The 27,864-nt window shown below is 42.8% G+C and overlaps 1 protein-coding gene across 1 annotated transcript in view; it reads left to right on the forward strand.

Moving 5' to 3' along the window:
- The window catches only part of LOC124775038 (DNA polymerase alpha catalytic subunit), a 256,724-nt gene that overhangs the window by 50,127 nt on the left and 178,733 nt on the right, over positions 1-27,864 (forward strand). The window contains exons 9-12 of the mRNA XM_047249816.1: positions 12,577-12,721; positions 13,041-13,205; positions 24,243-24,434; positions 26,179-26,355. Coding sequence (XP_047105772.1) covers positions 12,577-12,721; positions 13,041-13,205; positions 24,243-24,434; positions 26,179-26,355 — 679 coding nt within the window. The remainder of the gene's footprint in view (positions 1-12,576; positions 12,722-13,040; positions 13,206-24,242; positions 24,435-26,178; positions 26,356-27,864) is intronic.

Raw genomic sequence — 27,864 nt, forward strand, 5'->3', positions numbered from 1 at the left:
CTTCCGCAGAAAGAACCGTAGTGCACCATCTTAAAGCTGATCCTGGTCTTATAATCCTGCCTGCGAATAAAGGCTCCCACCATTGTTGTTTTGAATCGCAAAGATTATCTGAAAGAAGGACTCTGTCTGCTGTCGGATACATCCACCATACAAACCTTGCCACAGTGACCCCATTCCAGAAATCCAGCAGGATCTCCAGTCACTCCTCAAATCCTTAGGCCCTTCCCAGAATCTCTGCCCGGAATCCATCTTTCTCCTCACCCCTACCACTCCCTGCACTCCTACCTGCTACATGCTACATGCTTCCTAAAGTCCATAAATCCAACCACACAGGATGCCCCATTGTGGCTGGTTACTGTGCCCCTACTGAGAGAATCTCTACTCTCGTAGACCAACATCTTCAGCCTATTACCCACAACCTGCTCTCCTATATAAAAGATACCAACCATTTCCTCCATTGACTCTCCACAATTCTCCATCTACATCTATACTCTGCAAACCTCTGTGAGGTACATGGTACAGGGTAGCGTAAGGAGTACAGGAATTGTTGGAATACCTCTGTGCATGCAATAATTATTCTAACCTTATCCTCAAGACCCCTGTATGGGCGATATCTAGGGGGTTATAGCATATCCTTAGGGTAATCATTGAAAGCTGGTTCTTGAAACTTTATTAATAGACTTTCTTGGGATGGTTCAAGAGTCTGCCATTTCAGTTCCTTCAGTACCTCTGTGACACTCTCCCATGGATTAAGCAAACCTGTGACCATTCATGCTCCCCTTCTTGGTATACTTTCAATATCCACTGTTAGTCCTATCTGATTTGGGTCCCAGACACTAAGTAATATTCTAGGATGGGTGACCCTAGTGATTTGTAAAGAATCTCTTTTTGCACTTCTCCAGTATTCTACCAATAAACCGAAGTCTACCATCTGCTTTACCCATGACCAAACCTATGTGATCATTCCATTTCATATCCCTACAGACTATCACACTCAGGTATTTGCATGAGCTGCCAGATTCGAACAGCGACTCACTGATATTACATTCATAGGACACTACATTTTTTGCATTTTTTGAAGTGCACAGTTTCACATTTGTGAACATTTAGAGCAAGTTGCCGATATCTGCACCATGTTGAAATCTTCTGATTGAATATTTATGTAGCTTTTCACAGCTAGTACTTCATTATAATACTGCATCATCTGCAAAAAGCCTGACTTTTTACTATTAACGTTGCCTGCGAGGTATTAATACACAACATGAACAGGATGGGTCCTATAACACTTCCCTGGGGCACACCCAAAGTTACTTTTACATCTGACGATGACTCTCCATCCAAGATAACGTGTTGTGTTCTCCCTACCAAAACGTCCTCAGTCCAGACACAAATTTCACTTGGTACCCCATATGATTATACTTATGACAATAAGTGTAGGCGCGGTACTGAGTCAAATGCTTTTTGGAAGTCGAGAATCACGGATCTACTTGGTTGCTTTGATCCAAAGCTTTCAGTATGTTATGTAAGAAAACTGCGAGCTGGGTTTCACATGATGGATGTTTTCGAAAACCATGCTGGTTGGCTTTGAGGAGGTCATTCTGTTCCTTTACCTCATGGTGCCCTGCTCATCGCTACTGTTGCCACCTCTCTTTATACTAACATCCCTAATGCTCATGGCTTTACCTGTATTGCTCACTATCTTTTCCCAATGCCCGATAGATTCCTGTCCGACAACCGCCTACCTAGTTGCCATGACCAGCTGTATTCTCGCCCACAATTACTTCTCCTATGAAAGCATTACCTACAAACTAATCTGGGGAACGGCTACAGGCAGCCGCATGGCATCATCCTAAGCCAACCTATTCATGGGCCGTGTAGAGGAATCCTTCCTAAACACCCAGAGTCTTAAACCCCTCACCTGGTTCAGATTCATCGATGACATCCTTGTGGTCTGGATCGAGGGTGAGGACACCCTACCTACATTCCTCCAGAACCTCAACCGCTTCTCCCCATTTACTTCACCTGGTCCCACTCTACATCTACATCTATACTCCACAAGCCACCCAACAGTGTGTGGCGGAAGGCACTTTACGTGCCACTGTCATTACCTCCCTTTCCTGTTCCAGTTGCGTATGGTTCGCGGGAAGAAAGACTGCCGGAAAGCCTCCATGCGCGCTCGAATCTCTCTAATTTTACATACTCAACCCAATAAGCCTCCTTCCTAGATGACCTCCACCTCAAAGATGGCTACATCAATACTTCCGTCCATATCAAATTGACTAACCACCAGCAGTACCTCCACTTCAACAGCTGCCACCCATTCCATACCAAGAAGTCCCTTCCACACCGCCCAGCCACCTGTGGTCATCGCATCTGCAATGACAAGCGGTCCCTCTCAAAATATGCTAAGGCTCTCACTGAGGACTTTACAAACCATAATTACCTTCCCAACCTCATACAAAAACAATTCTTCTGTGCTTTTTCTATCCAGTCACGCACTACCTCCCAAAGTCCAACTATCTGGCCACAGAGGAGCATTCCCCTCGTGACTCAGTACCACCCAGGACTGGAGCAATTGAATCACATTCTCCGCCATGGTTTCAACTACCTTTCATTGTGCCCTGAAATGAAAAATGTCCTACCCCCTATCCTTCCCAGCACTGCGCAGTGCGCAAGTAGCAGCAAGTGGCTTATTTAGCGTTCATGTAAGTGTAGTAGTCAAGTTGTAAATTTGTTTGAGTGTTCTTAGTGAACTTGTTTATTTAAATCCATCAAATCATTGTGCAGTTGTGCAATTAGCAGGGGCAGATTTGCATTTTAATATCTGTGACTTGTAAAGTCGGGTAGTCGTTTGTCATTTGTTTATTTCTTTCAAATAGTCTTTGTACGTTACTGACAGTACAGTTAGCCTTCTGCCGCCGAGCAGTGTATCAGCAGTGCGCAAGTAGCAGCATTACTGCATTTACTAGGCAGTCTTGTATTTTAATAACAGTTTAAATTTTGTGTCGCGTTGTTTGTGCTCTCTGTAGATTAGTTCAGACATTCTTTGCACAACAGTATTTAGCATGGATAAGGACTGCAACTGCTGTGTTCGGATGCGGGCTGAGTTGGCCTCCCTTCGCTCCCAGCTTCAGGCAGTGTTGGCTTCGGTCACACAGCTTGAGGCTGTTGCCAATGGGCATCGCTGTGTGGGTCCGTACGGGGGTTTGTCGGGGACGGCCAGCTCGTCCCACGCATCTCCCGATCGGACTACGGCTGTGGCTGCCCGGGATACTGCCTACATTAAGGCTGACACCTCACCCATGGTAGAGTGGGAGGTCGTCTCGAGGTATGGCAGGAGGCGAAACACATTCCTGAGGGCTCAACGGAAGGCCTCTCCAGTTTTTCTGACGAACCGGTTTCAGCTCTGTCTCTGGCTGATACTGATCTTTGGCCGGAAATGGCTGCTTGTCCTGTTCCAGAGGTTGCCCCTCAGTCTGCAAGATTCGGGTGGTCGCAGAGGGTGGGCTTACTGGTAGTCGGGAGTTCCAACGTCAGGTGTGTAATGGGGTCCCTGAGGGATATGCCTGCAAGGGAGGGGAAGAAAACCAATATGCACTCCGTGTACATAGCGGGGGAAGTCATTCCAGATGCGGAAAGGGTCCTTCCGAATGCCATGAAGGGTACAGGGTGCACCCATCTGCAGGTGGTCGCTCATGTCAGCACCAATGATGTGTGTCACTATGGATCGGAGGAAATCCTCTCTGGCTTCTGGCGGCTATCTGATTTGGTGAAGACTGCCAGTCTCACCAGCGGGATGAAAGCAGAGCTCACCATCTGCAGCATCGTTGACAGGACTGACTGCGGGCCTTTGGTACGGAGCCTAGTGGAGGGTCTGAATCAGAGGCTGAGACAGTTCTGCGACCGTGTGGGTTGCAGATTCCTCGACTTGCGCCATAGGGTGGTGGGGTTTCGGGTTCTGCTGGATAGGTCGGAGTCCACTACACACAGCAGGTGGCTACATGGGTAGCAGGAGTTGTGTGGCATGGACTGGTCGGTTTTTTAGGTTAGATGGCCTCGGGCAAATACAGAAAGGGCAACAGCCTCAAAGGGTGCGGGTCAAAGTCAGGACATGCAGGGACCAAACAGCAATCGTTATTGTAATTGTAAACTGTCAAAGCTGCATTGGTAAAGTACTGGAACCTCAAGGGCTGATAGAAAGCACCGAAGCTGAAATCGTTTTAGGTATGGAAAGCTGGCTAGGTACTGGAACCTCAAGCGCTGATAGAAAGCAAAGCTGAAATCGTTTTAGGTATGGAAAGCTGGCTGAAGCCAAAGATAAATTCTGCCAAAATTTTTACAAAGGCACAGACGGTGTTTAGAAAGGATAGATTGCATGCAACCGGTGGTGGCGTGTTTGTCGCTGTTAGTAGTATTGCATGTTTGTCGCTGTTAGTATTAGTTTATCCTGCAGTGAAATAGAGGTGGATAGTTCCTGTGAATTATTATGGGTGGAGGCTATACTCAACAACCGAGCTAGGTTAATAATTGGCTCCTTTTACCAACCTCCCGACTCAGCAGCATTAGTGGCAGAACAACTGAGAGAAAATCTGGAATACATTTCACATAAATTTCCTCAGCATGTTATAGTCTTAGGTGGAGATTTCAATTTACCAGATATAGACTGAGACACTCGGATGTTTAGGACGGGTGGTAGGGACAGAGCATCGAGTGACATACTGAGTGCACTATCCGAAAATTACCTCGAGCAATTAAACAGAGAACTGACTCGTGGAGATAACGTCTTGGACCTACTGATAACAAACAGACCTGAACTTTTTGACTCTGTAAGCGCAGAACAGGGAATCAGTGATCATAAGGCCATTGCAGCATCCCTGAATATGGAAGTAAATAGGAATATAAAAAAAGGGAGGAAGGTTTATCTGTTTAGCAAGAGTAATAGAAGGCAGATTGCAGACTACCTAACAGATTAAAACAAAAATTTCTGTTCCGACGCTGACAATGTTAAGTGTTTCTGGAAAAAGTTCAAGGCAATCATAAAATGCGTTTTAGATAGGTATGTGCTGAGTAAAACTGTGAGGGACGGGAAAAACCCACCGTGGTTCAACAACAAAGTTAGGAAACTACTGCGAAAGCAAAGAGAGCTTCACTGCAAATTTAAACGCAGCCGAATCCTCCCAGACAAACAGAAGCTAAATGATGTTAAAGTTGGCACAAGGAGGGCTATGCGTGAAGCGTTCAGTGAATTCGAAAGTAAAATTCTATGTACCGACTTGACAGAAAATCCTACGAAGTTCTGGTCTTACGTTAAATCAGTAAGTGGATCAAAGCAGCATATCCAGACACTCTGGGATGATAATGGCATTGAAACAGAGGATGACACGCGTAAAGCTGAAATACTAAACACCTTTTTCCAAAGCTGTTTCACAGAGGAAGACCACACTGCAGTTCCTTCTCTAAATCCTCGCTTGAACGAAAAAATGGCTGACGTCGAAATAAGTTTCCAAGGAATAGAAAAGCAACTGGAATCACTCAACAGAGGAAAGTCCACTGGACCTGACGGGATACCAATTCGATTCTACGCATAGTACGCGAAAGAACGTGCCGCCCTTCTAACAGCCGTGTACCGCAAGTCTCTAGAGGAACGGAGGGTTTCAGATGATTGGAAAAGAGCACAGGTAGTTCCAGTTTTCAAGAAGGGTCGTCGAGCAGAACGCGCAAAACTATACGGCTATATCTCTGACATCGATCTGTTGTAGAATTTTAGAACATGTTTTTTGCTCACGTATCATGTCATTTCTGGAAACCCAGAATCTACTCTGTAGGAATCCACATGGATCCCGGAAACAGCGATCGTGAGGGACCCAACTTGCTTTATTTGTTCATGAGACCCAGAAAATATTAGATACAGGCTCCCAGGTAGATGCCATTTTCCTTGATTTATGGAAGGCGTTTGGTACAGTTCCGCACTGTCGCCTGGTAAACAAAGTAAGAGCCTACGGAATATCAGACCAGCTTTGTGGCTGGATTGAAGAGTTTTAGCAAACAGAACACAGCATGTTGTTATCAATGGAGAGACGTCTACAGACGTTAAAGTAACCTCTGGCGTGCCACAGGGGAGTGTTATGGGACCATTGCTTTTCACGATATATATAAGTGACCTAGTAGATAGTGTCGGAAGTTCCATGTGGCTTTTCGCGGATGATGCTGTAGTATACAGAGAAGTTGCAGCATTAGAAAATTGTAGCGAAATGCAGGAAGATCTGCAGCGGATAGGCACTTGGTGCAGGGAGTGTCAAATGACCCTTAACATAGACAAATGTAATGTATTGCGAATACATAGAAAGAAGGATCCTTTATTGTATGATTATATGATAGCGGAACAAACACTGGTAGCAGTTACTTCTGTAAAATATCTGGGAGTATGCGTACGGAACGATTTGAAGTGGAATGATCATATAAAATAAAATTAATTGTTGGTAAGGTGGGTGCCAGGTTGAGATTCATTGGGAGAGTGCTTAGAAAATGTAGTCCATCAACAAAGGAGGTGGCTTACAAAACACTCGTTCGAGCTATACTTGAGTATTGCTCATCAGTGTGGGATCCGTACCAGGTCGGGTTGACAGAGGAGATAGAAAAGATCCGAAGAAGAGCGGCGCATTTCGTCACAGGGTTATTTGGTAAGCGTGATAGCGTTACGGAGATGTTTAGCAAACTCAAGTGGCAGGCTCTGCAAGAGAGGCGCTCTGCATCGCAGTGTAGCTTGCTGTCCAGGTTTCGAGAGGGTGCATTTCCGGATGAGGTATCGAATATATTGCTTCCCCCTACTTACCTCCTGAGGAGATCACGAATGTAAAAATTAGAGAGATTCAAATGCACACGGAGGCTTTCCGGCAGATGTTCTTCCTGCGAACCGTACTCAACTGGAGCAGGAAAAGGAAGTAATGACAGTGGCACGTAAAGTGCCCTCTGCCAAACACCGTTGGGTGGCTTGGGGAGTATAAATGTTCATGTACCACAGTGGTATTCTGATGCCCACTGTACCTACACAATAATCTCGTCCATCCGTACACAACCTCTGCTCACAACCCCTTGCTCATATCACTGTAATAGACCTAGATGCAAGGCCTGTCCCATACATCCTCTCACCACCATCTAGTCCATTCCGGTGACAAACATATCCTATCCCATCAAAGGCAGGGGTATCTGTGAAACCAGTCGTGATCTACAAGCTAAGCTGCAATCGCTGAGCTGCTTTCTATTTGGGCATGAGAACCAACAAGCTGTCTGTCTGCATGAATGGCTACCAACAAACTGTGGCCAAAACTGGACCACCCTGTTGCTGAGCACACCGCTCAACACAGCGTTCTACATTTCAATGACTGCTTCACAACATGTGCCATCTGGATCCTTCCCACCAACACCAGCTTTTCTGAATTGTGCAGGTGGAAACTCTCCCTGCAATATTTCCTATCTTCCTGTAACCCTCCTGGCCTCAATCTCTGTTAGTTATTGTTCTTACCCATCTAGCCCCCATTCCTGTTCCCATTCCAGCACTACACGGCCCTCTGTATCTCACTAGTGCACCCAGTCTTTTTGCTTGTCTGCTTTTCCACTAACCCTCCCCCCCCCCCCCCTCCATCTAACCCCCCGACTGCACCTATCTGCCCTACCTTCTTTCTCTCCATTTTATCCCCTTCCTTGCTATCCCTCCCTTTCCCTGTCCCTGCCTCCTTCTTACCCCCATCCGGTTGCCTCTGATCATACACACCTGCTCATAGTGTGACTTCAGGTGCCATAGACTGTGGTCATTTGTGTGCGAGCTACATATGTATTTGCTTTGTGTGTGTGTGTGTGTGTGTGTGTGTGTGTGTGTGTGTGTGTGTGTATTGTCTACTTTCTTTGAAGGCCTTGTTGGGCGGAAGTTTATTTTGTGAGAGTCTTTTTGTTGTGCCAGTCTGCGACTCAGCATCTCCAGTATATGCTGAGCAGCAACTATTCTTTTCATAATAATGTTACTTTCCATCCTGGAGTTTCCTTTGTTTTATTTTACAATAGACTTATATGTATAGTAATGAAAAGTAGGCAAAACAAAGTTTCCTTTGTTTTATTTTACAATAGACTTATGTGTATAGTAATGAAAAGTAGGCAAAACAAAAACTTTAATGTTATCTTTGACTTTCACGCAGTAATTGTATAGTTCTCTGTTTATCATTGGCGTAAATTTAATTTTAGTTACATGATAGTTTAAGTATATACAAAGAGGGTACTGTTAAAATTTTATTTATATAGTACACCTTTTACTGTGTATCTGCATCCCCTGCGTGGGACATTTTCTTCGTTACAAATACATTGCTGCTTACTTTTGAGCAGATTATTTCCATATGATTTTCCCAAATCATAAGTCTTGTCTGTCAATGCCAAGAATGTGCTACTGTCAGTTTCTGTTAGAGGCACATTGCGAAGTTTCATGTTTAGTTCTTCTACATGTGTTGTTCTCTTTGCATTTATTTCCATGTAAGTTGTTCTCTTTTCATTTATAAATAGACTGTATTCACTAAAATATTCATTTGCCCTTTCTATGTCCATGATAGTTCTTGTTTCTAAATTGTTTTTTGAGCTACTACTTGCAATGAGGGACAGGCGTATCATCTGCATACATGATGAGTTTTCTTTTACTGAGGCTGCCATGTTATTCACATACTATATAAACATTTGCAGATCAAATATTGAGTCTTGTACTATGCTACACTTTACCACACGAAAATCAGAGTGAAAAAATTTCCTACATATTGTTTCCCGTGTATCTTAATTCTACTTTTTGTTTCCTGCAGATGATTTTAATACACTGGCTGCATTCCCTTGACACCATATTAGTGCAACTTACTGAACACAGTACTATGGCACACACATAGAGATCATGAAATATGGTACAGACATTATTCTGTTCTTCCAAACTCTGACTGTGTGTCATGGAAATTGCTGCTGCTGTTTTTTTTGTACATTTCTCTTTCCTGAACCCATGCTCTGCTTGATCCAGGATAGCTTATTTTTCTATGAATTTTATTACAATGTTTTTAATAGCTGTTTCTACAGTTTTCAGTAAGGTGGGTGCAATTGTTATAGGTCCATAGTATCCAGGATCCCCTTGTCACCATCCTTATAAAGTGACATTAATTTACTCTTTTTCAGTCATGCTGGAGGCAGACCCTTCTCCATTACCAGTTTCGCTGTGAATGTCAGAGGCATAGTTAGATACTGTGTGCAATGTTAGATTATTTTTGGAGATGTTTCACATATGCCATATGTGTCTTGGTTTCATAGTGATCTGATCACATTTGTAAGTTCAATTTAATAGGAGTGCTTATTCTGTTGTTTCTGGCGAAACTATATGTTTTTTGAAGTCAGTGCTTCAATTTATTTTATTGGCTTCTGTACTATATTTACATGATTGTGATTTAAAGTGGAACATACTTCACATGAGCCAGTCAGTTCGTCCCCTTGTGCTTTAAGAACTCTGTTCCTACTTCCTGTCTTATTTGATTCATTCCTATTTGTATATATGTCTTAGAAATATTTGATGAAATTCTAGTTTGATGTTTGTAATATCTAGTTTTTGCATGCATTATCATTTTGCTATATTCTTTTCTCTTGTGTCTGTATATTCTACCATCTGCTTGACTATTACATTTCCTACATCTTTTAAACAAGTCTTTTAATGTTACTCTTCAGGCTTTCCCTGCAAGATCTTGAAATGCGGAGTAATCGGGTCTACTGCCAGATGTTTGTGTCACTTTGGCACCGTATTTTGGTCACATAACTCATTGCCTTCTTCAGGTGCTACCTGAGACTGCCGTATTGGAGGATCTTGTCCAGTATTTATGCCCAGAGAGTGCTGGGCGCTCTGTTTGCCGTCCGTGCCCGCCTGGCACTGCTTGTAAGGTGTTTTCTCTTCCCCAGTGCTCCCTCGGATGTCCGCACCCGACTTGGTCCTCATCTGTGTCAGCTTTCTGAGGCTCGTCCTGTGTTGGGCATTCTGTTTGCGGTCCGTGCCCGCCTAGTGCTGCTCCTGAGGTTTTGGCCCTTCCCTGGTGCTCCCACGGATGTCCGCGCCCGGCTTGTCCACCATCTGTGGTCGTGGCAGCTCTTTTGGGCTGGATCTGCGTTTGGCATTCCATTCGTGGTCTGCGTCTGCTTGGCGCTGTTCCTGAGGTGTTGACACTTCCCTGGTGCTCCGACAGATGTCCGCACCCCCCTTGTCCACCATCTGCAGGTGTGGCAGCTGTTTGAGGCCCGTCTCGCATCGGGCACTCCGTTCGCGGTCCGCGCCCGCCTGGTGCTGCTTGTAAGGTGTTGTCTCTTCTCTGGTGCTCAGTCAGACGTCTGCGCCCGATTCTGTCATCATCTGTGGTTGTGGCAGCTGTCTGAGGCCTGTGCCGCGTTGGGTGCTCCCTTTGCGGTCCGCACCCGCCTGGCGCTGCTCCTGAGGTGTTGGCACTTCCCTGGTGCTCAGACGGTCATCCGCGCCTGGCACGTCCATCATCTCCAGTCGTGGCGGCTGTCAGAGGCCTGTCCCGTGTTGGGAGTTGTGTTCGCAGTCTGCATCCGCCTGGTGCTGCCCCTGCGGTGTTACTACTTCTTGAGGAGTTTCTTGGTTCCTTTCGTTGGGCCCTGATAAGCTCCAGAGCCAGACTCCACGCCGAGCTGAGCTGGTAACCGCTGTCTCGGTTTATTATGTTGTCTGTGACCTTGATCTCGATGGCCTCCTTTATGACACTGTCCCAAAATCTTGGCGTCTGTGTCACAATTTTGGTGTTGTTGTAGTCCATTGAGTGACTGAGCTCCAGACAGTGCTCCGCTATGGCAGATAACGCGGGTCCGGCCCCAGACAGCTTCCACGACCACAGATAGTGGACGAGCTTGGTGTGGACGTCCGTGGGAGCACCAGGAAAGGGCCAAAACCTCAGGAGCAGCACTAGGCGGGCGCGGACCGCGAACGGAATGCCCGATGCAGGACGGGCCTCAGAGAGTTGCTACAGATGACGACCAAGTCGGACGCGGACGTCTGAGGGAGAACCGGGGAAGAGAGAACACCTTACAAGCAGCGCCAGGCGGGCGCGGATGGCAAACAGAGCTCCCAGCACTCTCTGAGCATAAATACTGGACAAGATCCTCCAATACGGCAGTCTCAGGTAGCATCTTAAGAAGGCAACGAGTTATGTGGCCGAAATATTGTTCCAGAGTGACACAAACATCCGGCAGTAGACCCGATTATTCCGTATGTCAAGTCTTTTAATTCTTCTTTGCCATTTACGATTTCTTTCGTGATCCATTTCCTAATATGTATTACATTTATCTCTCTGCGGACCTCTAGACAAGCAGTGTTTAGGTGAGTTAAGGTTGAACTGAAAGTTTTCCTGATATCTTTTCCATCTTTGCTTATCTGAGAAACATTTCCAGTGTGTTGAAATTTTTAGTGTTGTGACCAGACAAAGCTACTTCGTCCGGCCATAATTGTGTGTTCTATGATTCTTGGAGAAGTGCTCATCTAGAACAGATGAAACATTAGTTCACTTTGTTACGTAACTGAATAAAATATTTACTTAATTTTCACACACTTATTTGCCACAGTAGGACTGGATCATTTACAACTGTCATGGGCTAGCAAAGCATCACTTGATGCACTAATTAACAATCTGTTCTCTTGCAGTACAAAATGCGAAATTTACCAAAGTTCGTCAGAAACTTCAACTGTCACTGTCCTACACGATGATGTTGACTGCTATAGTTTAGGTCTTGAACATTGGGGCTGAGCTCCTCCAAGCTCGGCTCTGTATTGACCTCAGTGCAGGGCACTAAAGTGCTGGGGAACAGGCATGGACTTCAGGAGCACTTCCCATACGCCATTGTGGATTGCCGTGAGCCCCATCTAATGCCTGTGGTATCTATGCATTGCTGACTTTTGTGTGGCACTGTGATCTTTGGATGATACCACAGCCAGCATTTGTCAGTCAACAGTCTACAATTACATTTCCAGTTTCAGTATTCTTTTTTTGTGTTTCAGTTAACTGACGTTGGTGATCTGAAGTGAACTACTATTAAGCATGGGAATTCTTTAATATCTTTGCTAGGTAGTGTTTCAAGTTGTATTAGGAAATCTTTTATCCTAGATCTTGGAGAGCAATATATACCTAACACTAAATGTTTCTCCTCCTGAAAATTTGAACTGCTGCTGCTTCAAAACACTTTTTTCTATGGTTCGCAACGGCCACAGAACACATTTGCTTGTACTGCTATCCACATACAGTGCTACCCTACCACTTATGTATGTTCAGTTCTATAAAAATATGGCTTTTTATGATAACACTGACAATTGTACGTTTTTATTTCATTTTCAGTCAGTTCATGCTCAATCATTATGAAGGTGTTTGGTAACTTTGTATAAGTGTTCAAGACATCAGGCATGAGTCAATAAGCTCACAATTAGTGACACTGTCTTCACTTGTATATGTAGTGATCTTTATAAGCTGTGAATGGACATTCAGTGTGGTTTTTTTTCCCCCCCTTCTATTATAGGAATAAGCAATTTGACAACAGAGATGATAACATATTAGCAGCATGGGCATCAATGACAGATAATATAAAACAAGAATCAGAAGCAGCTGCAGTCAGCATTTCAGGCTCTGAATTACCAGTTGTTGGAAATGGCAGCAACAAAGAGGTAAGTTTTGTGAAGTACCAGAGATAAATATCTTTTGAAGAATGTTTATTGTGATGAGATGGGAGTACAAGCTGTGGAGCCTCTGGAGATAACTGTGTTTATTGTTGTAGATCACAGAATTTAAGGAAGAGTTTTTTAAAATATGTTTTACTGGTTTTATATTCCCAAATGTTTATAAACTCACAGCATCTCAAATTCTCTGTCACATTTGCCAGTATTTAGTAAGTCCCTAAGCCCCTTTAAACTATAAAATTTGTTCTTACATGATAAACTAAATTCTGAAAACGGATTTGTTTTAAATACATTGTTTAATTTGCAGGTACTTCGTTTCTTTTGGCTGGATGCCTATGAAGAACCATTCAAACAACCAGGTGTAGTGTATCTCTTTGGAAAAGTGTTCATACAGTCTGCAAAGACATATGTGAGCTGCTGTGTCAGTGTCAAGAATATAGAAAGAAAAATATATCTCTTACCTCGAGAAGAAGTTAGTAGTATTTATGAATGGCATTTCTGTTTTATTTGTTTAAAAATTCCTCCTCATCACATAAGATACAAGACTGCTTCAGTTTCTAAGGAATTATTTGTTGTAAAATATAAGTGTGGAGCTGCTACCTGAGCTTGAACTGTCATTACATGTGACATGTTTGATTAAAATTTATCAACTCAATGTCAGTTGACAAGCAGCCAGAATGCAGAAACTGCACAGCCCATATGGAGCCCCATGGAAAGGACATTCATAATTGTTTTTGAAAAGTGGGAGGAACAAATGCAGAAGTCTGTGGACTCAAATGATGCTTGCTTTGGGGGTAATTGCCACCAACTGAACTGATGTTGTAAGTACACTACTCTAATTTGTGGCACCAGTCTTGTTTCATTTGTCGGATGCTCTAGAGAACATTTTTAAACAGAGCGTGAGACTATCTCCGTAGTAAAATGCCTTGTATTGCCACTGAACTGACTGAGTAGTGTAAAACATGTTAAAGCATAAAGACCGGTTTAAAAAGTGCCTTGACAAACAGTAACTTAATAATGTGAGCAGTCATGTTCCTTTTGTGTTGAGGTGACATCTCATGATGATGCTTAATTTATTTTGTGTGGTAAACTGATTCTGAATTGAACTGTCACAAAAAATTAAATCATTGTGTAACTTTGTGTTTGTGTGGTTGTTAAAATGTAAAAGAAATAATGCATCCGTTATTGAACTTCGATAAGGACATCAATGTTGTGCCACAATATAAAACATTTCTGTGGTCTCAGTGACACTTCATGTTCCATATACCATCATAAATCATCTTTTTACTGGTCTGTGTAGGTAGGAAGGGAGGGCATATGGAACTGGATGTCTTTCAGCTGAAAGGGATGTGACATTTTGGGGAAGTTGTTTCATAATGTATACATAGAACATGTTCATGAACTGATTTAAGTATTCCTCTTCAATTGGCATGCTAACTACATTCACCCTAATTCCTACCAAAACCTCCAAATTAGAAGATGTCTCATTGCCTGTTCCGTACAGATAGCATGCTTTCTGCAAATTTGTACTGATTAAAATTCTGGGCTATTATGCCATGGCTGGTTGAATTTCTTGATGAAACCCAACCTTTCATATTCGTCCATTAGGGAACTCTTGAAGAGTGTACCCATTTTAGAAGATTTAATGCACATCATGGCTTCCAGTACTCCCGCACAGAAGCACAATGTCAAATGTTTTGAATACTCCAGTGTGCTTGGCCAGTATTGAATGCTGTTGCTGCTACCCCATGGTGAAAGAATGGTACATTTCTTCTTCCGCACCAGTATCCAGATGCCATTTAGTTTCAGACGATGCTTTTGATAGAAATTGTGTAGGTGTTTAGTAATCTCAGGGGCTCTCTGTATCGCTTTTCATAGTGTTCACATACAGCCGCCAGTACCTTAAGTCTTATTGAATCAGATCCCTTGGTCTCCTGGCTGCAAAGCATGTCCCGTAACAGCTGATCAGTCTGTTTCTCTGTTTCTACAGTTGCTTTTGTGTTCTAAGTCATTTTTTGGCAGTTCTTACAGTAGTACGCAAGTACACCTCCCCCCAGAGGACTCACCATTTTTTGGTGAGTTCATACTTAGCTACCACGGGGCCCCAGCTTTTGCAGCACTTTCTCCTTTTCCATGTGTCTTGTCTCTCCTCCTGCTGTTCTTTCTCCCCTCCCATGGGGAATATGTCTGGGATGTTTCTGGGAATGTGTTCCGCATTTTCAGTAACTGACATTAGAACAGTCTAACCATTGTTTTTGTCCCTTTTTTCTTTCTTTGTTCATCTTCTCCGGTTCTTTCTCCGCTTCAGCATTGAGGTTCCTCATTTTCTTCTTCCTGCCTCTGTGCTCCTGAAGGCAGGCCCATGCGTTTGATGCATGACAGGTGGCTGGGTAACGCATAATTCCCAGCCCAGGCTGACAGGTAGGTAGGGTATAGGGCAGGACCATGGAGGGGTGATTGCCTGAGCTGTTATATCCCTAAATTGGCAATTGGTCCGCTTGTCAGGAGTTCAGGAGGTGTGACCTGAAGCATAAACGATAACCTAAGAAGGGTGGCCCCCCTCTGTGGGGACCCTCAGTTGGGAGGAGCATGCCATCGGATCCACTGGCAATCCTGGGGGATTTTTTCGTAATGAGCTAATCACCATCTCAGTCTACATCTACTAAATGTAAATGGAATGAGGCTAAAGATTCCAAGAATATCCCAGTTGCCCTCGGTTCCTTGTGGTATCATGTACTGAAAAGGTCAGTCCTTTGCAGCATTAATCTGCTTATTATTCAGAAAGGTGTTGAAGGAATTGCAGGCCCTGTGAAATAATGATCTCGTTTACATGATGGCACTTTGCCTTTGGAGACCAGTTGTGATTTTCAAGTCCAGCAACAGCTTGCAACTTTGCTCCACCATGACTGTTTGTCTGTGTTGAGACCCATCGAATGCCGAATTCTTTGCATGGTGTTATTTACACAAGACTGCTCAATGGTCTGACGAGGGAAAAATCCAAACTAACCTCTCTTACCAGGGCGTTGCTTTAGTCCATCGGCTAATGAAAAAGATTGATGCAATCTTAGCGCCTACAGTATTTTTTTTCCCTCATGTTTGACACAGTAGTGCTTCCATCAAATATCAAAGGAGGCTATGAAGTCATCACAGTCTGACCGTACATTCCAAACCCAATGTACTGCCACCAGTATCAGTGTTATGATGACACTCGCATGTCCTGTTGAAACTAGGCCAAATGAGTTAGTTGTGATAGGTATGCTCACGAGGGGGATTGCCTACCTCCTCCTCCCCACAGTATAAATTGCAATAGTGGCTGTGCAGCCTCATCCCGAGAATCTTTCATGTATCTCAATGAGTGGGCTGTCCAGGTGAAGGAAAAAGTGTCTTACCCTGTCGTTCGCAAGTTGTTGGCTGATCGAAAGCCCTGCATTTTACAATCTGGCACATACAGTACTGTTCTTGCTATGCCTCGCTCCACTAAGGAGATGCCTACCCAGACTTGGGACATCAAATTCAGCACTGTAGTTGTAAAATCACAGAGCATCACGGTAACATCCCTGTCTTCTTCTCCTCCAGCTGTGCAACAAGCCAACAAATCTTTGCCTCCAGTGGCAAATCCACCTGCTACACAATTGGCAGGCCAGAAAGAACAGAAGGAGTACTCCTACGAAGACTTTTTAGATCCCTCTAGCCAACAAACATCTGAGTCTTCACCTGCCAATTGCAAAGGCTCTAAGAAATCAAGCAAAGGAAATGGTCTTCTCCTTTCCCAACTTAGAAATGCTCTTCAAGCGTGGCACTGCGTGATCCCCTCACCTGGCTGACCTCCATTTTGCCGGTGCACATCGCCTACCATTTTCCTGCATTGGATTCCGCAGGCTCACCCAGTGAGAATACCGATGCCTCTGTAGATCTTCCAGCCTCTGCGCTCTGTGGCAATGAGTCTTCGAAGGCTGACACTTGGCAGCTGCTGACATGACTACCCTTCCTTTGTTTCCTCCTCCCCAATTGCCTTATGACACCTCTCAAATGGTATGTTTGTGGCATTAGATCCAATAAGGGGAAATTATGGCTGGTCGTGGAATTGCAGTGACCACTTGTTATCTGCCTCCAAGAAACAAATTTGTGCCCTATTGACCGCTTTGACGTCTCATATTTCCTTCTGGTCTACTTTGACCCCTCCCCTCCAGGATGGCATTCCATCTCGTGGTGGAGTCATGCTGCTGATCAGGGATGATGTTCATAGCTAATCCATCTCATTTAACATGCAAGTGCAAGCTATTGCAGTCCGCATTATCCTTCCTCACTTCACCCTCTACGTCCGTCCATCATTCAGTGTTGCCAGGGCAGACTTCTTCCAGCTTAGAGATCAACCCCCTCACCCCTATGCTGCTCGGTGACTTTAACGTCCACCATCCCCTTTGGGGCTCTTTGAGGACCTATCCCAGAGGTATCTTCTTAGCTGACCTTCTCAGTCAACTCAACCCCTTTTGTCGTAACACTGGAACACCCACACTCCTATTTGGACCTCTCATTCTGCACTGCCCAGCTTGCCTGTCGTTTCTAGAGTGGTCCGTTCTCTCTCTCTCTCTCTCTCTCTCTCTCTCTCTCTCTTGAGTGACAATTTCCTGTGTGCTATACATTTGCTGACCCCACCTATGTGCATACCCAATTGGCAGTTTTCTAAGACTGACTGGAGATTTTATTCCTCGCTGGTGACCTTCGGCGAACATCATTTCCCCAGTCATGATGACCAGGTAGGATACCTCACAAACGTTATCCTTGCTACCGCAGAATGTTTCATACTTCGCACTTTATCTTTACTGCACTGTGTCCAAGTCCCATAGGAGACTGGGGCTTGCCACGATGCGAATCACGTGAGGGGATGTGTTGTCCACATTTTTAATCGTCTCCCTATGATGGGAAACTGTATTTGTTATAAACAGTTGAGTGCACAGTGTCTTTGTGATAACAAAAAAAAAGTTGGATTTCGTTTACTAGTTCTATCAACAGTTCCACTCCCTCTCTTCCATTGTGTGGGGCAACCCCTGTCAGCTCTCGGGGACCAAGGTCCATTCCCCGATTTCCGGCCTGACCATAGCAGATGATGTCATTGTGGACTCTGTAAATTGTCCAACATCTTGGGCCACAATTTTGCTGAGATTTCAAGTTCCACCCACTATCACTCTGCCTTCCTCCCTCGCAAATGAGTGAAGGAGGCTCGGGTACTACCCTTCTCTCGGAATCGCAAATGCTACAGTGCTGCTTTTACTATGAAGGAACTAGATCATGCTCTCAGTTCATCCCGATCTTCCATTTCAGGGCCAGACAGTGTTCACATTCAGATGTTGCAGAACCTTTCTCTTACAGCAAGCACTTTGTCCTTGATATGTACAATCACTTTTGGACAGATGGTATGTTTCCCAGACTGGTGTGAAGCAACTGTCGTACCTGTACCTAAGCCCAGCCAGGAAAATGTCTTCCTTCTAGCTACTGCGTCATTTTTTTCACTAGCTGTGTTTGCAAGGTGATGGAACATATGATTTATAGCCGGTTGGTATGGTGGCTAGAACCTCTGTCTACTAACCACTGCACAGTGTGGATTTCGAACATGCTGTTCTACAGTTGACCACCTCATCACTTTGTCAACTCATATCATGAATAGTTTTCTGCAGAAATACCAGAATGAGATCGTGTTTTTTGATTTCTAGAAAGCCTATGACACCTGCTGGAAGACTGGTATCCTCCATACTCTATGTAGGTGAGGCTTCCCAGGTCACGTGCCTCGTTTCATTCAGGAATTTTTAAAAGACTGAGTTTTCAACGTACGTATGTATTCAGCCTTGTTGGACAGCAAGAAAGGGTGTCTCAAGGCTCTGTCCTGAGTGTCATCCTCTTTGCTATAACCATTAGCCTGTTATGGTCTGTCTCCTGCCAGACATCTCCAGCTCTCTTTTCATGGGCAACTTTGTTATCTGTTGCAGTTCTCCATGGACTTGTGTACTTGAACAGCGTCTTCAGTGATGGGCCGATCATTTGTGTACTGACAATGGCTTTTCCACTGACAAAACAGTTTGTATGAATTTCTGGCCGGGTCAATCAGTTTTTTCCTCCATCTTTACATCTTGGGTCTGTTGCTCTTCCCTTCACTGAAACTGTGAAATTACTGGGGCTCATGTTTGATAGAAAGCCTAGTTGGTCCTCTCGCATGTCTTACCCGGCTGCATGCTGTACCCAGTCTCTGTGTCTCCTGCATGTTCTAAGCAGTACTTCCTGGGGAGCGAATCGGATCACCCTCCTCTGTTTGTAATGATCACTTGTCTGTTCAAAACTAGGCTATGGGGTGTTTTGTTTGTGCATCTGCACGTCCATCTTGTGCTGTCTTAATACAATCCTCCATTGTGGAATCCGTTTGGCTACTATCACCTTTTACATTATTCCCATGATAGTCTCTATGCAGAGGCTACAAAAATACTGCTGTTGTACTGGCATGATGTTCTCCTCAGTGGATATGCATGCTGTTTTGTCTGCTATGCCTGCCCACCCATCCTATGCCTCATTCTTCGATGACTCCTTTGACCTCCAGTATGGGGCTCATCCTTCTTCTGTTTTCTCCTGGAGTTCGCTTTCGGTTATTGCTCCAGTGGCCTAACTTCAAGCTACCTGCCACATTCCCGATGGGAACACTTCATAACCATGGCTTTCTTTGGCGGCAAATGTTCGTCTTGGACTTTATTCACTTCCTAAGGAAACTAGTCTGCATTCGATCTATTGCTGTAAGTTTCTCGACCTTCCCATTGAACTTAGCGATAGTACCTTTGTGTACACTGATTGCTCGAAGGCTGACAGTGGTGTCGGGTGTGTTTCCATCATTGGTGCAGACCATTTTTGGTCTCAGTTTCTAGAACACTGCTTAGTATTTACGGCGAAGCTCTTTGCTATCAGACTACCCAGTACATCTGGCAACACAGGTTTTTTAATTGTCATATGCCCCAGTTCTCTCAATGCTCTTCAGAGCCTCTGTGTGCTGTATCCAGTCCATCCCTTAGCGCAATGGGTCCAAGAAAACTTCAATTTTCTCGCCGTTGAGGAAACCACTGTGATGTTGTCGGTACCTGGTCACTTCAGTTTTATGGGAAATGAGGCTGCTGCCAAGGCTGCAGTCCTCCTACCTTGGTGCACTAGCACTTCCTTCCTTTCAGATGGTCTTTTTGTTGTTGTCTGTAGGCACGTGGCATCACCTGTGGTCTTCTCTTCACGGGAACAAACTCTGCGAAATTAAACCTTTCCCAGTGGCTTGGCCGACCTCATCTCAGCCTTGTCGCTGCGAGGAGATCAGTTTAGCTAGATTTCATACTGGGCGTTGTCGTTTTAACCGTTGCCATTTGGTGGTCTCCTGCTGCCTTGTGTTCATTGTCATCAACCTTTGACTGTTTGTCACTTCCTGACCAAATGCCCTTTTCTTTTAACTACTTAAGTTCTCAGGTATGTTTGCCATCTGAGTTGCTGGGTGTTTTAGAGAACGACACGTGGGCTGTCAACCATGTTTTAATTTTTATCCATCTTAGCAGTATGGCAAAAGGACATTTAATCTTTGATTTGGGAATTCCACTGTCTCTACAGCATATTTCGTGGATCTTCCTCCATGAGGGAGTCCTTGTTCTTTGCTTACTTTCCTTCCATCAGTTTGACTTAACATATAGTCTTTTGGCTTAATGTATAGTTGCTTTTAAGTTCTTTTACTTATTGGTGATCTAAGGTTGTGATATGGGTGCTTATGACCTTAGTTGGTGTTTTGTTTCATCTAGATTTTTGTGTGCAGCCACTAACATCTTTAATGAATGACAGGAAAACCCTTGATTTTGCAGGCACCTGTACATCACCAAGATCTTTTTGTGACTGTCTTCACGTCACTTTTATCTCAGTGGGCAAATATCAATTCTTTAGGAGCACATTGGTGTGGTACTCCAGTTCCATGTTGAGCATCTCCGGTTCATAGATGTTCTTTGTTATATTTGTGTACATTTTTATAATATCTCACTTTTGTTGTTGGTGGTAATATGAACCCGATGTAGGTAATGTTCCTAGCGTGTGGGTCTTTGATATACCATGTAGCCCAAGCCAGCATCTTCAAGGAAATGTTATCTGCTGTGTACTTCCACTTTTGTAGTGAATTATATCATTGGTTTAATCTCACTGAGATATTCATAAAAATGACCTAATTCACCTCTTTCATGTCTCCACAACACAAACATATCATCTGTGTAATAGTTCTTTGTTGGCAGTTCTTAACGCCTGTTTTTTTGAATTTTTCCATTAAAAAAAATTGCTTTCACTAGGCTTAAGGGGCTCCCCATAGCCATACCATTCACCTGTTTGTGTAAGTCCATTTGAAGCACATGACAGTGAGACAATTTGGCAAGTAGTTCTGCAACATTGACAGAAGGTGTCCTTTGCGGACAACAAGACATTCATTTGACTATGGCATAATAATGAAATATTTTAATGAGTGTAACATTTCCAGGCATGAAAGTTTACTTGTTGATGTTTATTTACCTTTGTGACAATCACTTCAATTGCCTGGCTACTTATGCATTTTTCCACAGCAGTATGATTTTGTAAGTGTTCAAGGTGCATTTAGTATGGCATTAACTTGAATAGATGGAGTTAAGGCCAGAATTTAAATGTGATAATCTTCATGTGAGCTCAAATTATGTAGCCCAGTGTTCAGTTGTTAGAGACCTTTTTCACACCTCTAGGTTTTTCACCTTTTTTGTGACAGTCTCATGAGGTTCAAACAAACATGTCATCATTTGTGTTTCCCTTCTTTGTATATATTCAAAAATCCTGTTAGACCTATTTGTTATGTGTCTCACAGACTTAAGCAATATTCTGGGATGGGTCAGGCCAGTATTTTATAAGCAATCTTCTTTGTAGACCAATTATTTTCTCATTATCCTGCTAGTGAACTGTAGTCTATCACCTGCTTTATCTTTACACTAAAGCTAACGAAATCAACCCATTTCATAGTCTTTCCTTCCAGTGCCCAATGTCCAGCCACTGCTGGGTTGGGACTGGTATAGGACTAATCCAGCATCTGCATATAGGCTATTATTATGATAGGGTCACCACTCCAAGGGAATTTTAAAGCTGCTGCCAGCTCTCCCCCACAACACCCCCCCCCCCCCCCTTCCTCCCAGGAAGAAGTCAGTGTACCCCATCTGTGTGCTTCTAGTGTACCCCACATGGTCAAATGTGACATAGTTTTCCAAAATGTTTGCACATTGTTTAACTGAGATTGGTATGTACCTAGATGAATGTGCTTGGCTGTATGGATGGATCAGTCGTTTCATATCGTTATAAGTTGTTACACACAGATATGTCCGCCCCCTGGAAGCTGAATGGTCAGTGTGATGAATTGTCAATCCTCTGGGCCTGGGTTTGATTCCCAGCTGGGCTGGGGATTTTTCTCCGCCCAGGGACTGGGTGTTCTACGGTCATCATCATCATCATCATCATCATCATCCTATCATCTTCATCGACTGCAAGTCGCCGAAGTGGTGTCAAATTGTGAGACTGGCACCCGGCGAATGGTCTGCCCGGCAGGGGGCCCTAGCCATACGATTAAATAAATTTACAAATATGAGTTGACTTGTTTCAGTTGTGGTTTGCTGATATTGTAGTCATCAGATACTATGTTTTTGAATTATGTTAAGTGCCCAGCTTTACATTTCTGAACATATAAATCAAATTGCCGATCTTTGCACCACTTTGACTTCATTTGAAGATTTGACTGGATATTCATGCAGCTTTCTTCAGGTAGTAATTAATTGTAGATAACTGTATACTTCAGTAGATATGAGGGTCGTATTAATATTGTCTGACAGATCAGTAATATGCAACGCACTTCTCTGGGGCACACGTGAAGCTACTTCTACATCTGTAGATGAATCCCCATCCAATATAACATTGTCCATCCTCACTAGCAAGAAATCCTCAGTCCAGTCACAAATTTCAACTGATACCACTTTGCAAACTGAAATCCAATTATAATGAAATTCCTGATATTTTAAAATTAGTTCCATTAAATTACTGATAAAGAAAAATATCAGTAATTCACAATCAGTGGGCAGGTCATAGCATCTGGTTAATAAGTTCGAACTCATGCCAATTTCCACATGCGACAGGATGTCATAGAAAACTTTGCCTTGAGGTCCTAGTGTAAAAATTGATTATATTGTGTTGTTTATAAAACAGCTGAATTTTGTACAGTTAAAGTTGTCTAGTTATGGATAGCAAAAGAAACAAATTCAGCAGAGGCTGACAGTTACTTGTTATGCTGAAGACAATTGAAATGTTAAACTCTTTGACATAGCAAAGGAATATAATTTGGTGCCATCTCCTTTGTGCAATACATACTGAAAAGTAAACAGGCATTTGCAAATGTTGAAAATCATTATACTTCCGAATTGAAAAGAGAGAACATTTGTGCTTCATTGTGTAAAGACACCTACACACCATCCAATTTAATGCTCAGTTATCCAAACAAGTCAAAATCTGAACAGTTATTTAACTGGAACTGTGTAGGCTATATTCAGTTGTCTTGCCAGGTCTCTTAATTCTGTTATTCCTGAGGATAAAGTGACAATGGGGAACAGAGAAAGTAGATCTGTAGTTTACTATGTGGCAGCAGCTATGTTGCTTCTTTAATTCTTTCAAAAAAGAAAAGTGGATCAAAAATTATTTATTTGCTTCTCTCCATGACAAGTTGTGTCATACCCCAGAAAGTTTCAGAGATTGAGGGACACAATATTGTGGTATTAAGAAACATTTGCCTTAGCTTATTTGGACGCTCTTCATGTTTCTTAAAACACTTCAACCCCGTTGCTTCCTTATTGGACATAACATTTTCTAGCAGGACAATTATCCAATCCCTATGACTAGAATCATGATCTTCTGTATTGAGGAGTATGACTATGAATTGGATAGTGCCCTGATCACCTGATTTACACAATACCAGCGGTATCAATTGCCTGTTAAGAGTTGAAAAACCACCCTCTTGTAAACTTTTGAAATGTGGTACCTACTGATGGAAACTGGCAACCTCTGCCTCTACATGTATCAAAACTAACAGAATTCATGAAATAACTTAGTAGCAAATTGTGCCGACTTTCAAGTCAGAGATAGCCAAACATACTATTAGGTAAGTAGCAGTGGCTGATTTAATGAAAATCTGTGATTTTATAATTGTAAACGGTCCTTCTAAAATTATTTCTTCCATATTTGGTGCTCGACAAAACCATGTGCTATATATCCAAGTAAAATATACATTTGGTTGCTTGCAGATTTTCACAGTGAATTAGTCTATGTCTTTAATGTACAGGATGTAATTTATCTTGTGCTATACATACGTAATACATACGTAAAAGAAAACCTCCTACTCAGTGACATTGTATGGTCCAATTGTCTAAACGATTTGTAGAATAATACTTGTGTTTTGAATATGCAGCGGTGGGACCTTGAAGGAAATGTCAGCACAGGGCAAGAAGTAAAGTTTCCAGATGTTTATGAGGAATTTAACAAGAAAATAGCAGAGAAGAACAAGATTCTGCAGTTTAAATGCCGGAAGGTTGAACGTTCATACTGTTTCAGTGAGCCAGGGGTCCCATTGGTGTCAGAATATTTGGAGGTGAAATATCCTGTAAGTAATTTATGTATTTTGTAACTTTTAATTTACTGTATTTATAATTTCTTAATTAATTTAGTTTTTTACACAGGTTTTATTGTAATGACGATGTTAATATCGATTAAAGGACAGAAATATTTTTTATAATTCGGAGTAATATCTCTAACAAATTGAGAAGTATTTCATTATACAGTGCATGTTTTTTAATGATCTCTGTATAGGTCATTGATACACAAGTTGACTCAGAAACTGAACTGAGACCTAATTTCTAGATCTGGCAGTGTAACTTATACTCGTTGACCAGTTGGATAACTGTTGTCTTCAATTTCCATTTTTGTGCTTTTCTTGACACACATTGGGGGAAACAGAACTGTGTGAAATGATGATCCCAAATTGATTCTTGTTTGAAATCTGTTAACTGAACTATCCCCTATACATTTTATTATACATGGGTTTAGGGGTATAAGTGCAGATATTTCTGCTGATAACTAAGAACATTGTACTGAACAACATTGCATTATTATTTACTTCATTTGCAGACCAATAGTTACAGCTATTACGAGTAGTATGTTTTTAGGGGCAGCCTGATTCTGCTCCAGCATGAATGGGCAACCTGACACCATTGGCACCTGCTGGGATTATATGTGGATGCTCAGACCTTCATAATCTCAGTGGTCAAATGTGCTCCTGTCATGTGATTACTGTTTGTGTACTAATATTCTTGTTGTCACTCTGTGACCCAGTAAACCTAACAGTTAGTTATTTAAGACTTTGTGTTTCCTCGTGTCCCTAGTTAGAACAACTTGATGGTAGGAAGATTGTCTGTTACTGTAGAATTACTAATGACAGAGAGCAATGTTTATGCAAAGAAGCACTGTGATGCAACTGACACGTCTCCATGGATGACAGCTGATTAACTGAGTCAAGGCTGCGCGGGGTAGCCGCGTGGTCTGAGGCGTCTTGCCACAGAGTGCATGTCTGCACCTATCAGCAGGTTCGAGTCCTCCCTCGGGCATGTGTGTGTGTGTGTGTGTGTGTGTGTGTGTGTGTGTGTGTGTGTGTGTGTTGTCCTTAGCATAAATTAGTTTAATTTAGAGTAAGTAGTATGTAAGCTTAGGGACTGATGACCTCAGCAGTTTGGTCCCATAGAACTTACCACCAAACTGATAAAACCATTGTACTAAAAGCATCTCCTTTGCCAGCTGGAAAGGACAGTGGTTTTGTATTACTGATTTCAGTAAGATGGGTATACGAAAGAACAGTGCAGTCAAAGATCAGCAAGTCTGTCTTCCAAGAGGATGTTGCTAGCACTTCGATGTCATATGGTGAATCTAAGAAAGAATCAGAAAATTTGGAGAGGAGATTATTGATAGCTTCTAATTAAGATAAAATGTTCTGTTGGAATAAAATGTTCTGTTGGACTAATATTTCTTTGTGAGTGGAATATTTCCTCTTTTAAAGACCAAGAGTGAGTGGCAGTACTCTTTATCCATATGTAGATGAAATTCATGAAATTGCATGATGATCAGTAAATGTAGACATTGTGTGAGGCATTATTTGGGGCAGTGGCGGGGTAATTTTTGGAAAGGAACTAATCTGAGGACATCATCAGTTTCTCTGTATTGTTTGTTCTTATTTATGAAAAATATCTTATTTGGTGGAAGAAATACAAAGCTGGATTATTGCTTTATTTTTATTGTTTGCAAATTGTATATATGCAGTATAATGACAAACTAATTTAGTGGAAGGGAATTTTCAGGCCCAGTATCCACCGCTGCCATCTGATCTGAAAGGTGAAACATTTAGCCATGTATTTGGTACTCGTACATCATCACTGGAACTGCTATTACTAGACAGGAAGATACGAGGACCATGTTGGTTGGATATCCACGAACCACAACCTGTAGCAAACCCAATTAGTTGGTGCAAAATAGAGGTTTGGGAATAAAAATTGTTTTCTTTAATTTGTTAATAGAAAGTATGAATTGCCTTTCAAGGCATGTATGTGCTCACACCCAATTACTAAAATATGCTGGGTTGGTTTACATTTTGAATGAAACAGTTCCTTCGTAGAAGCAAGAATAATGAGGCAAATGGACTTAATTATGTATGGTTGCAGTAGTGTGTGGCAGCTAGCACATGTTTTTCAGTCCACAGATATAACTTTTAAATTAAAAAAAATAGAAAAAGAAAAGAAAATGCCTGCATTCAATAAGCTCAGCTCAACATTCATAGTTTCATTCAGAATGTGCCGACAGTCCGATTCCTGGTGTACATGTTTGTCGTTATTGTCCTCTCTCTCTCTCTCTCTCTCTCTCTCTCTCTCTCTCTCTCTCTCTCTCTCCACACCTGTGAGTGAAAATTTCATGATCACTGAGACTTGTTTTCAGTGTGCATTCTCAAAGCGCGCGCGCGCACACACACACACACACACACACACACACATACACACACACACACACACACACACACACACACGCGCGCGCACACACCTGCGTGCACATCCTGACAGCACAGCACAATATTCAGGAAATTTCCACCATTGCCAGGAACACATTTCAAACAAAGTACAAGAAAATTAAAAATTCTGCAATGTCATCACTGTATACCCATATAGTCTCATACTTAGGTGACAGATGTACATTTGTGTACTACTCGTGCATAACTATGTACAAAGACTTTGTGATGATTTTATTTTTTTCAGATACATACACTTGTAAAGGTGTTCTACTCCATGTGTACGTGGCACTGATGCAAATGCTGATATTCATTGGTAGTGCAGAATAAAATATAAATATATATTCTAGCTCAAAAGCCTTTGTGGATATGATGTCCTGAAAGCTTATTGGCACTGTGGTGTCTGACTGCAAGAAAACAATTAAGCGTAGTCGGAACCCATGTGTAGGTTGTGGTTGAGTTGTTTCAGTCGAGGGTGACATTTAACAGTGAGGATCTGTTCATTTTCAGTTGGTTCATGAGCTGGTTGAAGGATTAGGAGTATCTGTGGATATGGCAATGGAGATCTGTTATGGATTAGGTTTTGTCTTTTAATGCTGTGTGATGTTCGATGGATCACTTGGCATAATCACGCCAATGTCTGGCGAAGTTGTTAGGCGTGACATGGTAGGATGATTGTGCCGGTGCCATTCATGGCAGATTTAAGGACTCACGTGGACTGCCATATTCTCACTTGTCAACCACGCGCTGTTTACATCAAGCTCTCAGGTGCACCTTTCAACAACCACCTTCCAGGACTGTGGTTTGAAATTTATCTGATGACAATATTTGATTTGCACACAGATTTGTTCAAGTGTGATTTGAACTTTGTTGCTACATAATGGCAACATTTGGTTCCTTTCTTATTAATGTGGGGCTGTCTTGATTCAATGTGCAACTGACTGCTGTGTTCCCAGTGAAGTGACTGCGTGTGGGATGCACTGAGAGC

This window comes from Schistocerca piceifrons, chromosome 2, assembly GCF_021461385.2.
Source record: "Schistocerca piceifrons isolate TAMUIC-IGC-003096 chromosome 2, iqSchPice1.1, whole genome shotgun sequence".
In the NCBI taxonomy this organism is placed as follows: Eukaryota; Metazoa; Arthropoda; class Insecta; order Orthoptera; family Acrididae; genus Schistocerca; species Schistocerca piceifrons.